Here is a 13,869-nt window from a genome sequence, read left to right on the forward strand (position 1 = left end):
AAATTTCTTAAAACAATGGATTTGTTGAACGCTCTCGTAACGATAGAGCATGCCGACCAAATTGGGATAATCAATAGATTTCTAATTAATCTTGTTGCTAATAATACCTCAATCTTCTTATATGGACAAATTACAGCCACTCAAGGATCAAAAAATTACTATAAAAAATAAACACTCGGTACCCGAAAATTTTTCATTTCATATATGAGCCTGAGGCCACAGTTGCTGGCCATGAAAGTTAACAGTTTTTTTCATTACATAATTTTAATTAAATAGATGGAGAGTTATTGTTATTTAAACTAAAGCAGTTTTGAAAGTTGTGTGGGAGGTCTATTTTTTCGTACTTCTATTTTGCACGATGGTGCACGATCAAGCTTGTTATATCTTGTATAAAATTATTTTCTTATCAACCGTGACACAACATAATAATAATTGTACATTCGCGTCGGTTTGAAAAATTTTATCCACTAGATCTCCACTTTCCAATCAGTTTCAAAAAACGCGCTGATGGAAAAGGCTGATAAAAATGAAAAGCGGGTAATTTCAGCCGATGACTTTTATTGCTTAATTAGGTAAATGAGAACTCAATCAAGCAAAATTACATAACAGAGAATTTATGAGACAAATGATATTTAGATTTTAACGATCACTAATTTTAGGACGCTTGGGACTGCTTGGTTTGGTGCCGTTAACTTTATTTTATAGGCGTTTACCTTATTTTTCCGTACGGGGAAACCATAAATTTATCCGCTTAGTAGGCTGTTTTGCATAATTATTAATATTTTCGAATTAAAAATGACAAACATGGATAAAGTGCCTCGCAATATGCAAATATGTGGAAGAAACGCAAATTGAGATCTCCACTTTGAAATTGGTGACAAGTGCCACATAATCGTGTAGCTGGTGAAGCTCCAAATGTGTTGAAAATATGCAAATTACCAGTAGATAAATTTTAGATTCTTTGGATACTACAAATTCTTTGCTTCTAAATTCTTCGCAGTATTTTGAATTTTTGAGTGGTTTGGATTTTTATCGGTCTTAATTGGATTTGGGTTCTTTAATTCTTCAGATAATCTGTTAAAATATTCAGTTCTAAGATGGCGAAGGTTAAGATTTCCGGATTTTTTGAATTTTTCAAAACTTCAATTCTTTTGAGATTTTATATTTTACAAGGAAAATCTAGACGCTAAAAATCTATGAATCTTTAAGATCAATAAATGTAAAAAGAGAATCAAAGACCTTTGTGGAATATCTCGAAGCCAATTTTCCTCCTTGTCGAACCTAATTGGGCCCGTTCCATAATTCACAATTTGTAACGAAATTCTGCAGAAAGCCGTCCCGTTTTTTAAAACCACATCTCTCGAAGCAGTTTTAATATTTCAATCTTGAATGGGGATATACACACAATGGAATCAAACGCCTACAAAAATTATTGTGCGAACGAGCTTTACATGAACTCTGCTGTCTACACCCACGCCAAACGCAATACTTTTTCTTGTAGCAGAAGGTGGAAGCTGCCCTCTCTGTTCAGTGCAGGTCAGGAATAAGGAAAAAGCTACATCGATTTTCGTCCTTAGCTTGTACTTTTCTGACCTGTCACGTGTTAATATTAGACGCAACTATGATTTATGAATTGATTGTTCACAGTTCCGTGCTTTATGTTTTCCGTTTCGTTGGGTTGTTGCTTTACGTGATCAAGTTTTATCGAGCCGTTCTGGTGAATTGGATTTATGACTGATAACAAATAAATTCGAGGCGGACGTTGAAAGGCATATCGGGAATATAGACGGTATTGTCAATTGCCGGCTTAGATTTACTTAGAATTGTACATTGTGCATTTAAATTTATTCATATCGATTTTTTAAGAATAGTTCCTGCACTAATCACTCACACACGTGGGTTGCATTATTACTCTGCTTAATTTATAGGATCATGTTTAATTATCCTTGAGGCAGGATATGAAATTTGAATATTTCTTAATGGACATTCTGTGTTAACACAATGAGTACGTGACTGCTACGTAAGGACGATTTTTTAACTTTTCTATCTGTTTGCTTTCGATCTTGTACATTCTAGACGACTCAACGTTATTTATTTTAGATACCTTTATCACAAGTCAGCGAAAATTTTTATACGTTTTATTCAAATAATTACATTACAACTAAAAATACCAAGCAAATAATCGGATGTGAAACAGAATTCTGACACCTATACCGAGAAAAAAGAATAGATTTTACCGCTTGAAACAGAATACATTTTACCTTGAACTATCAATTTATCTTGTATCAAATAAATATAAAGTTTTTTCAAGGTTTTGCTGGTATGTTTTTGCAACAACAAATGAAACTGGACGCGTTTCATATATCAAAACAACAAAAAACGGACATTCTAATCCGACATTTTTTCGAGATTCTCACACCTGTACAAAACTGCGCCATTTTCACTTTATCCTCTTTCTTATCTGGTAAATATTGGACAGGTTTTTAGAATTCTCCGTTTATTTTACTTATCATCTTTACAGATATTGAAAGTAGTCAATTTTAGAAGAAAACAGTCTAACCACACCTTTGGTATAATATGGGTGACAAGTGCGAATGGGCCAACCCTTAATTCATTATCAGGTTAGATTACCTCCTTATCTTTAATTGTTAATTATTTAATAATGTGGGCTAAAATCTCGATCCATCACCGAATACTTTCCATACATTGCGAATTTAACACGGCTGACTTGGCGCCTTGAATAACTTCTTTGAAATTCCTCTGACATTTAAAACTATGTTGCTGATAATAACAAACACTAATTATAGCGGGCGGTTAATTGTTTCAAGGTACGTTTCGGAATTTTACATTTTTCGTCTTCGCAGATGACGCAATTAATTAATTTTTCGTATTAATTAGTGAGAAACGGAACCAGTTTATGGAAAATATCGAAAAGAATTTCGCCCGCACGTTTGAATCAAAATCAATTATATCAGCCACTTAAGCTTAATTTGTCAATTATTTTATCTCAATAATGGGGATTCTTGAGATTCTATGAGGACCGTCAAAGTTCGACAAAACTGTCTTATTCCCATCGGGCTAATACAGTAATTTAAACGTCTCTGTCGTGCCGTATTAAAATAAGCATAAAATTAGTCCATGTAAATTTCAACACTATTGAACGTTCACGATTCCTTTATACTCGTACAATGATATTATACTTAATTGAAATTACTGTATGACATACAAAAACTTGCAGCTATTCGTGACCAGTACGTGTGAACCAATCAAAATGCAAAAGTAGCGAAATTAATATAAAATTCTCGAGTTTTTCTGGACGACTTAATAGCGGTACTTATCAATACAAGCACGTACTTAATTAACGTAATTATTACAACACGGAAAATTATATCATCCAGGTAGTTCAGTTTATAGACGATTTAAGCACAAATTCACGCAGTTTGATTGATGGATTAAAATTCACATGACTCGAAGAATAATAGTGTTGCAAAATTAATCTGCTGCGACGCTCCCAACTAATAGTTTAAATTCTTCAATCTTCCTCTGCGTTTTCCAAACAGTTATTTCAAATTTGATTCAAGGAGATAGACGTCCTTTCGAAAGTAAGATCATGTCATATTAACCTGCTCTGTGTGTTTAACAATGACTACAAAGAATTCGGATTATCACTGCTCGTTTGTGGTTTATTCTGTTTATTTGCATTACAATTACGAAAGGACAGTTCTATAAGAGCATGGGAGTTTTTGGTTTTGGCGTTCTTAATTTGTACGAACGTGTTGAAGTCACGATGTGTTGTTGCAAAACGTTTTTTGTGGGTTTAGTGCGATTAACTTTGGGAATTGTTAATTAAGACTTTAGAGATGGAAAATAACTTCATAATATAACCGATAGAAAGTTGTCGTAAAAAATAGCGTTTCAGGCATGTGAGTAACCGTGTAATAAAAATATTGAATCAAACTGGTTTATTTCTAAGAAAGTGAAACTTAATTACAAAAGAAAATAACGTACGTACAAATTTGGAGCCTATCAGCCCGCCAGAAAAAGCCGTTTTAAATAAATTGAATTAAGCAAAACGAAAAATCTAACCTAGGTCGAGGCTGTGGTAATCAATACTATAATTAGTTGTATGACTTGCAAAAACCGTTCTCGAAAGCATTAGACAAAAGATCCAGAAAAATGCATTGACCATCGAGAGCTAGTTTCTATACATATTCATGAATCGTTCATTCAATGGCAAATCGACAATCCCGACATGTTCACATCGCTGATAACTGTTGACTTACATTATTGCTTCCATTTTATAAACGGTACAAGTATCAGTTTTCAGTATATTGATTTCCACCAAGTATCAAATGCGAGCGTGTCGTGTGGGCTGCGATCTTTTAAACGATCTGTGGGAAAATGTCGCACACGACGATTTTGAAATCTAGCTCTAATCGGTCAAAAGTGGAGAAAGTCGTACGTGGCCAAAACTGTATCTAGTAGATGAGGAAGTGATTTCTATTAGTCGAAGATTACGACCGGAGTGCGTAGCTGTAGCTCCAGGCACCAGAAGATTTACACGCAGACAGATCCGTTAATTCTTACCTTCGACGAACTAATCTTGATTCAATTGACCACGTGGTCGGTACTACGCGCGCTTATTCGGCAACAAGTGACATTTTTACTTCCTATGTCTAGACACGTGGTCTTCAATCAAAGCAATTAGATGTGAAAGGAAGTTGGTTTTTGCTAATAGTAATATTTTTACAGCGAGTGTAATCTCAAAGCAATTATTTACCTGTGATTAGATTAGAATATGTCAAACTCTTCTACATATGGAGTCAAAATTATCAAGTATTGCTTCAAGAATGTCATCACAAGTATCAACAAAGTGAAAAATCATTCAAGGTTAATATATTTACTCCAGAGATATGCGACAAGGTACACAGCGATAGCACTTTCTATGTCCATGGATAATTCACGTTATGACTGACAAACAAATGAGAAAAAAACATGCAGATATGAACAAGGAATGTGCTCTTTTGCAGCGTGACGTAAGCGCCCTTTCCTCTGGCAACTTTCCACAATAAAACATGAATAATTTTTGTAACATTAACCCAACATCTTAATGCCTATTTATTTCAGTCTCTGCATTTACCTACTTTTCTATTATTTATTTTCTTTAACAACTTGGTGCATCATTACAGCAAACCAGACCGCGGTTTCTGTATATTTCTATCATTTATAGTATTTATTTTCATCTTTATTAGGATAAAATATGAGCGCTTGCCTTTTTGCCGCCAGCAACCGGAAAGATGCAGCTTCATTAAAGTAGATCACTGGTGAAGTTTTTATTTTTTGTTCGGAATCGCACAAAGTACTGAAGAAACGAGCATCATTTCATGATATGATCCGTCATAAATATTCTTCACTTCTGCAGAAAAACTTGAAAAGTTATGCCATTTGCAGACTAATTAAATAGCTTCCGCCTGAAATGCAGAACTCATCACTGGTTGCCAAGATATTTGATGCAATGTTGTTCATCTTTATCCCTAAAAAATCTGAAACCTGACCTAATGAATGTGTCATTCCATTATTATCAATATTATTGAACAGCAAATGTTTGGAATTTTTATTTAAAGATCTGACATTAAAACAACTTGCTCTAAAACGTTAAGACCATTTATGTGTGTGCTAAAACCCGAAAGCCTTCAACCTTAAACTTTTAACTTTATAAGAGCAAAAAATTTTGTTATTGTAAAATTTAAACTAGTTTTGACAGCAAGGGAAGTACTTAAAAATAGTAACTTTATTAAGTTTCATTGCTGTAGCACTGAAATTAGGAAAATTTCGAGATTTATTGAAAATTGTCGGAAATTTTCGCTTCGTCTTAAACTGAAAATTTCTAAAATTTATATCTTTCGTTCTACGATTTTGTATTTTAGTGGAGTTAATGCACGACTCCAAAATTGTAACTTTATCAAATTTTATAGCTGTAGCACTAAAATTACGAAATTTACAAATTTTGGTGGAGGATGTCTGATATGTTTGCTTTATTTTAAATAGAAATTTTTAAAATCTTTGTCCTTTGGTTTACAATTTTGTAATTTGGTAGAGTTAATACACGACTTAAAAATAGTAACTTGCTTAAATTTCATAGCGGCGTCACTCAAATTACCAAAATGGCAAATTAGTGAGGGATGTTGGAACGTTTTGCTGGATCTCAAAAATGAAAATTTCTAAAAATTGGGTTTCTCGCTCTACAACTTGGCAATTTGTTGGAGTTAATACTTGACTCAAAAATAGTAAATTCACCAAATTTCATAGACGTATCTCTAAAAGTAGAAAAAATACGAAATTTAGTCAAGGATGTCGCAAATTTTTACATCGTCTTGAAATAAAAATTTCTAAAATTTGTGTCTTTTGCTCTACAATTTTCCAATTTCGTAGAATTAATACACGGCACATAAATAATGGGGTTTAAAAATATCATAGCTGTGGCAATAAAATTGCCAAAATTACGAATTTTTGTAGTGGAAATTCATCATGCGCATTCTAAAACCAGAGAGCCTTCAACCTTAAACTTTTAATTTTATAAGAACAAAGATTCAGTGACTATTGTAAAATTTAAACTAGTTTTGTTAGTAAGGGAATCATTTGGCGAAGATCATCATTTCCTCAGGAAGTGTCGCATTAAAATTGGCTTTGAACTTTTTTCCATGCAGTTATTAAATTATCACGTCACTGACATTGACATTTTTTTAATACCAGCTTGCATTCATTACTGCTTCAATACAGATCGAATTTGAATAATCGATTGAGTTGACATTAGTACCACTTTTATAGCCCACTTGGGAACTGATTTGTTCTTTCATTAACATTGTTGAATAAATGAGTTATTTAACATAGTTATGTATTTGAATTCTTATGAACTTACTGAATGAGGTTTTCAAGATCATGTTAGATTAATAACATGTTTACGGAAGATAACCTTAAATTAAGGCGACTTTAATGATTCAATAGTACCATAGATACCATCTCGGAGGCTACCAATTTTCAATAATGGGTTAGTATGATGGGCAGAACGCGGTTTAATATACATATTATGCTGAGGGGAACGCTCCAAAATGCTGACAGAAATTCTTTTTGCAAGAGTTTGGTAATAAAGGCTATTAAATTTTTCTAGAGCTTGACTTTTACCTTTATTGGCTGCGGGTACCACCTAGGAGTCCGAACCCATAAAAGTTTAATAGTTTAATATCTACCGGATTACCAACACGCCAGCAGCAGGCGGCTGCTACCATTCCCAAGCTGCTTAGAATATAGAAACAGTACCGGATTTGTTGGGAATGATATATCTGTACAAGGGTCCAACCTTTTAACGGCAGATAAATAAATCAGCGCTCATATTAAGGAATATAGCGGCATACTGTTTGCTTTCCATTGAAGAGCAATTTACTGTCAGTAAATGGATGGATGTGCATGTATACCGGAAAGAGCGTCCGACATCGAAATGTTGAAATTAATCGCCAAGCAGGTCAGGTTAAGTTAATCCCTTAAAAGGCTCGTAGCATCGCGTTGAATTTTCTTCAAAAAATGATTGCATAAATGACCGTCGCCATCCGTGAACGGCGCACTTAATACTTGCCAAGTGGCTTAGTACCAAGAGGAGAAGACGACCCGCTGGTCGAGTAGCGGCAATTAGTCGAGATTTTTCAGAAGCAGGTTTCTATTTGGAGTGGTCGTGCGAGCACGAGCGAGACGATGATGGTACTTGAGAACCATGGATGCAAAATGCATCATACCGTTCTGCGGAATGCGGAAAGCTCAACTTTGCTACTTTGCCGCTCTCGCACGAGGAAGACTGCGTGACGCGCTCGTGTGTGATCTACTATATTTATATGTGAAGTTCTGCAACCGTTATTTTGCTCGCTTGTCAGTCTTTCAACTATAAATTTGTATTACCTACACTTGACGTGCATGACCACGAAAGAAAATTAACTATTGTGGACTGCCCATAAGCACCACCTCGAGATTAACGGGGTCACTTACAGGATGTCCATCAAAAGGCAACTGTGATTATTATTATACACAATTGTTCGGAGTTTTTATCTTCGTCTGTTTTCAAACCTTGAGACACAAAACAAGGTTGAGACGGTGATATATTTCTACATTTTTAACATACTCGCATCTTTTTTTGGATGCTAATTAATGCATTAATTTTCGAGTTTTTTTCTAACAAATGCGTCAGTACCTGACGAAAAAAATTAACTCTGCAGTTAGCTTTTTCCTGCATTGATCCAGGTTAAAACATTTATGCAAGATTGATTATGTCATTTAAACCAAGACTAAGAACAAAACGATCGGCGTACATTGATTTGCATGTTAATATAACTTTTTTGCTGGATTACTACATGTCAAGATCTTAAACGTTTTAACACTTTTTTTGCGAAACTGAATATGTAATTCTTGCAGTGTGACTTGGTTATTCTAACTTGGTCTAGAAACCGGTTTAGAGTTGCGATGTAGTGTACCACTAAACTTTAATAAATTAAAATCTGTCATCAAATTTTTAGCCAACTGTAGTGACGGTTGTTCAACGAGGAAGTGTTTCTACTTCTTGGACAAAGTTAACGAATAGTATTCCTGTTTAACAAATCCGAGAACCGGTTGGTTTTCAATAAATCGATTGATATTGCTCCAAGTGACCTATTGGGAATTTCTGCAATTATGCACGGGAATTGTAGAATAAAATATGCAAAGCAGCAGTTTTGTTCGTTTATAATATTTAAAGATCTTTGTCACACAAGATTAGAAATATCATTACTCTACATAAAGCACCTACGTAAGCATAATTAATGAATTGCTCATTACAATAAAAGGGCAATAAAATTGCCACATTAAAAATATTTACATTCAAAGCAAAATGAATATTTATGTACCGACTAATTAACCATGTCAACAAATGACTTTTTGTTGTTTTCAGGGAAATTTTGCGTGGAAAATTTCGGATGTTGTTTATTGCGTATTTTAAGCGTACGTAAATTTCTCGATGCCTTGATCAGCATTACTTATAAGCACAATAAAAGGTGATTTAAATTCAAGCAGTGTTTAAGGTGAAGGAACCGTAAATGGTTTTGATATGTTGAACAGTAAAGTGCATGTTCAATGCCGTGCTTAAATTTAATGATGCCGACGCCCGAGGGGTCCGTTTATCGGGTCCACCACAACGGTCTAAAGTAATTATAAGAACAAAAAAGGAAACTTTGGTAATTTTGTCTTAGAAGCACCGGTGGATCATTTTGCAACGCGTAATTCAATGTCAAAGAAAGCTGAAATATTATCTCCATTGACCTTCTCTTGGACAGATGGCATTTGACGAGAACTGAAGGGCACATGCTGGAGATTTTTCACATTCTTTCGGGATCAAACTTTGGCTTTTTATCGAAACATATTAATCGACAAACGATCGCGCAATTTATCCATGGAATGGATTAATTGACGTGAATAGATCTTGCTGTCCTGAGGCGTATCACACACACAACAATGCGCGATAACATCTATATTGCCGCATAAAGCCTCTTGCACAACCGAATCGAACTTAAGCAAGGAACAAACGAAGTGTAAAAGTTCATGGGTACTCCACCAGGTCGCGCTAAATTACATCCCGTTATTATAAAATGTAATAATTTTCAATCATGTTTCGAAACGCCTTTTGTAAGATTGCACAAACAGTCCACATTCTTATACTCGTTAATTTAAAAAAATGTACAACTTTGAACATTGTTATAACGCGTATATCTACATGTTACCTAATCTAGTGTTGTCAGTAGAAAGTTTATCCCCGCTCGATTTATTCAGATCAAGCTTTTGAATTTTGCCGCGACTTTGACACTGACTTTGGAAATAGAAAGGGAAAGAATGTGCACCACAATAGAATTCTTGCAAGAAATGAATTGAATTTTGAACAATTATCTCGGACCTTGAGGTCAATAGAAAGCTCCAAAAACGCAATTAATTGCTTTGGAATATTGGCGGCGATTATTTTCTCCTCACTTCATTGGTATTCGGGTTCAATTTAACAACCTCTTCGCTTTTTTACAAGACAATCATTTTACCCAATATGGAAAATCGGAGCCTCAAAACGAACGAGATAATGAAGACTGGGTCAGAGAAAATAACAAGAGAATCATTCATTTTTAGGCTTGCATCCGCTTGAAGTTCATGGAGAATATTGCGTGCTGTAATGTTTATATGACCACAAAGGATTTTCCGTAGCCATGAATAACCACGATAAGAAGATAAAGTAGAAAGATATTTGCATTTTTTCTTTTTTGATAGACGTTTTATGAGCAAACTTCGCTCAGGCAAGAGTAAGATGATTGAAACCTGGATAATTGCGGATGAAATATTGTGTAACACAGACTTCAAGACCATGAAAAGTATCAGGACAAGAAAAAATTAATTAAATCGGTGCGGGCATTAAATTCCACACATTTATTAAACAATCATCGCAGTACAAAACAGGTGTATTAGTATTTTTATAATTACAGACATAAATCAACGTCAATTAGAAGATTACTTTTAATTTAAATTGACTACCGTAATAAATGATCGGCATTTTTTGTGCAACTACATAAAATATCAATAAACATAATTAGGCAGGTACTACTAATTATTTCTAATAGAATTTGAATGTCGAGAACCGGAGTGCGAATCGAATCGAAAAACGCTCTATAATGAGCCATGTGTTGGTCCCAATTCCTCTGAAAATAAAACTGCAGCCGCTACTGTCTTGCAATATTTCACGACTGAAAGCCCTGACAAATTTCTAATGTAAAATGCGACGTGAAATTGAAATATGTAAATCGTTTGAGTGTTGCCGTAATTCGTTCAGTGAAGTGAATTGGTGATCTGTATTAGCAAGACTTTCCATTCTCGATTGGAATCTGTGTATGTGTAGTCGGTTTCCGATGGATCAAGTGGAATCACACAGACACCGATCGCTTTCACTACGTCGGTATTTGTAACGGTAACCGTCTAGCTGCTTCGCTCCGGGCTGACTTCTGCCAACTCCGGACACCGTCCACCTCGAGGCGGTTGCGAACGGTACTGACGGAGAAGATGATGATGGTGTTGATGAAGATGATTATGATGATAATGGAGAAAGCGATGGATGGAAGTATTGCAGACGAGAGCGATATTACTCAATTTGAGAGGTGTGGGAAAACAGGAAAATTTTTGTTGAGAGTTTATAATAACAGCTTTGATGCAAATTTTGTGTTCTCGTACAAGTTTCTTTTATTTTTATTATCACATCAATTATTGAATTTCGTAAAAAGCAGTCGTTGGCTAAGAGATTTAGCTCCGTATAATTTACCATGGATGTTATATTAATTTACCGTGAAATAAGACAAATGAAAGAAAATATGAATATAAAAACGACGAAGATAAAATTGATCATTTGGTTAGTTGTTGTTGCATTATTACTAATTGCTATTTAAATGAGCATGTTAATGTTAAAATTAATAGTTTTTCAAAAAAAGTAGCACGGTAAATTTAACTCGTTAAACGTGCGTCTTTCAGGTAATTTTTTGTAAAATTCCAGTTGCGGCTATTTCAGTTTTTGAAGAGTGGATACTTTTGCAGTAAAATGACATCGCGTCAAAAACTGAAATTTATTTTTAGTACTTTTTTGGAAATTTGAAAGTTAGTGTTTTGTGAACTAAACAAAGTACCAAACAACGTCTTTGTCTCTAAAACTTTGTATCACGTACCATTTCTATTGTTATGTCTATTTGAAAAAGGGTAATAAAATCTATAAAAAAGATATTTTTATTCTATGCTTAAATGTAAAAAATAGACGATTTTAATTTTCAGGATTTTTACAAATGAACTTGATTTTTTCAAATGCAACCCCCTGTAAATTTTTAGTGTAATGAATTCATTTTTATATTCTAATTATTTTTTGTCTTAATATGAAATAGTTATTTATAAAAGCGTCACAGAAGGACTACGCAAGCTTAACTCACCCTATATAAAATTTAATACTTACAAAGCTATAAGCTACTGGAGTGATAATTTTGAAGAATGCAAATGATACAAACAATTCAACTCTAAATGAAAAGATCAAAACAATGTGAGAACAGAACAAAAAACTGAAAATGACATGTTTTGAAAAATTCAAAAAAATCGTCACGTTGATGACACTGATATTTTAAATAGTACACGTTGCAAATACATTTGTCTAAATACGACTACATATTGTGTTTACTTCCTGCAATAACTCAGGAAAAATTGCGTGTTCATCCGCCGGTTTGTCGTTGACAAAAGTGCTCGAAATTTACAATTTCAGTAGAACAGGTACTGAAAATTCTGATAATACCCAAAAACTTCGAACCCACTTCCAAGTTTCGTCATCTTTCCACTGTTCAAATATTTATGTTGATACTGTAACAATACGGATAAATCTCGCGGTTCAAAACACTTTAAATAGCAAAACAAATATTAGTTTTGTTACATTTTCTATCTACATTTTCCTGTGTGTATGATTGAATCAATTCCGCTTTTGTCTTTGTGAATTAAATCGTCGAGTGTTGATGTAATCGTCGATAAATGTCGGAAATAAAGCGATTACTTTAATCACAATCAACAATGTAATTGTGAAAATTGCAGTTTTCTTTATAAATGTCATTAAAGCAAAGTACAGCCTCCAGGTGTAAAGAATTTGATTAAAAAAAAACTCGTTTGCTTCTTAAATTACGGGTTGAGCAGCTTACTATAAAAAATCAAATTATAATTTAATTCAGTGGTGATTATAAGTGACCTTCCACATGTTGTTTGTATAAACTCATCATATGTCCAGCTACCTTAGAATGCCGATTTTATTTTCTACATGAGGCATGCGACAGACTTCCGATGTTGGTGAATAGTTCATTGTCGAGTCCTGACAATTTTTTTTATTTAAATTTCATGCGAACTTAGGGGTCACTGTGCAGTCTCAAAAGGTGCTGTTATTTTAATTTATGAGCATGATTTAGACATCAAAAAGTCATTTGAGAAATTTGCAGAAACTGTATCCTCATATCTCTTTCACTGTGATTGTTCCACAGAGATGTTATTAACTGTTTATAAAGTGTATAATTACGAAAATGCGATACGTAATAACAAGATAAAATGAAGAATGAAAGCACCGACAAGCGGTAATAATAGGTAATAAATCTATTTAATAAAATCAAAGTACGCACTTTGACAATAACGTCTAGCTTTCTCAAATGGAGTCATAAATCTTGATCACCTCAAATACTCCAGTGACTGTGTTTGGAATTTCAGCGCTACCAACCGCAGAGAATTTGAATCAAAAAGGCGACAATTAATTTTATCAACATTTTCATTTGCAAAGGTCAGAGAACCTGGAGCAAAATTTCTGTTCCATAAACGGATGTGATACAATAAATAGTAAGAGGACTTGTCTGGTGATTGCGGTATGTAGGTGTAAACCTTGGCCTTTGTCCAGAACTGGCTATTATAGAATGTCAAAGCTTTAGACAAACAGTGGCAACGAGATCTTTCTCATAATTAATATCTAATTAAATGTTTTTTACCGCCGCGTTATTACAATCCACGTGAGACTATCACCTTATCACAAATGATTTATTTTGCTCGTGTGATAAATCGAAAGTTTAGATTTCTTCTAATTAAACGAGCATTTTATGCTCGATTAATTTAATCTTAGTAAGCGTTTATAATCCAACACTCACATGCCTAGATTACAGCGTTACCTAACCGAATTGAAGAAACCAATAATCAAAAAACTAATCGTTAATTTTAAAGCAACGTGTAACCTTAAAATTAACAATAAATTATCGGTAGAAATTTATGTCCGGT

General features: G+C 34.1%; 1 protein-coding gene across 2 annotated transcripts in view; it reads left to right on the forward strand.

The window, feature by feature from the left end:
* The window catches only part of LOC148179528 (uncharacterized), an 82,911-nt gene that overhangs the window by 35,624 nt on the left and 33,418 nt on the right, over nucleotides 1–13,869 (forward strand). Inside the window, exon 1 of one of the 2 annotated variants that reach the window (XM_088030433.1) lies at nucleotides 2,554–2,621. The exons of the other annotated variant lie outside the window; for it this stretch is intronic. Coding sequence (XP_087886559.1) covers nucleotides 2,595–2,621 — 27 coding nt within the window. The 5' untranslated portion in view covers nucleotides 2,554–2,594. Of the gene's footprint in view, nucleotides 1–2,553; nucleotides 2,622–13,869 lie in introns of those variants that run through there. 2 annotated transcript variants of the gene reach the window in all.

This window comes from Gnatocerus cornutus, chromosome 2, assembly GCF_029298725.1.
Source record: "Gnatocerus cornutus isolate USDA-ARS CGAHR chromosome 2, icGnaCorn1.1, whole genome shotgun sequence".
NCBI lineage: Eukaryota > Metazoa > Arthropoda > Insecta > Coleoptera > Tenebrionidae > Gnatocerus > Gnatocerus cornutus.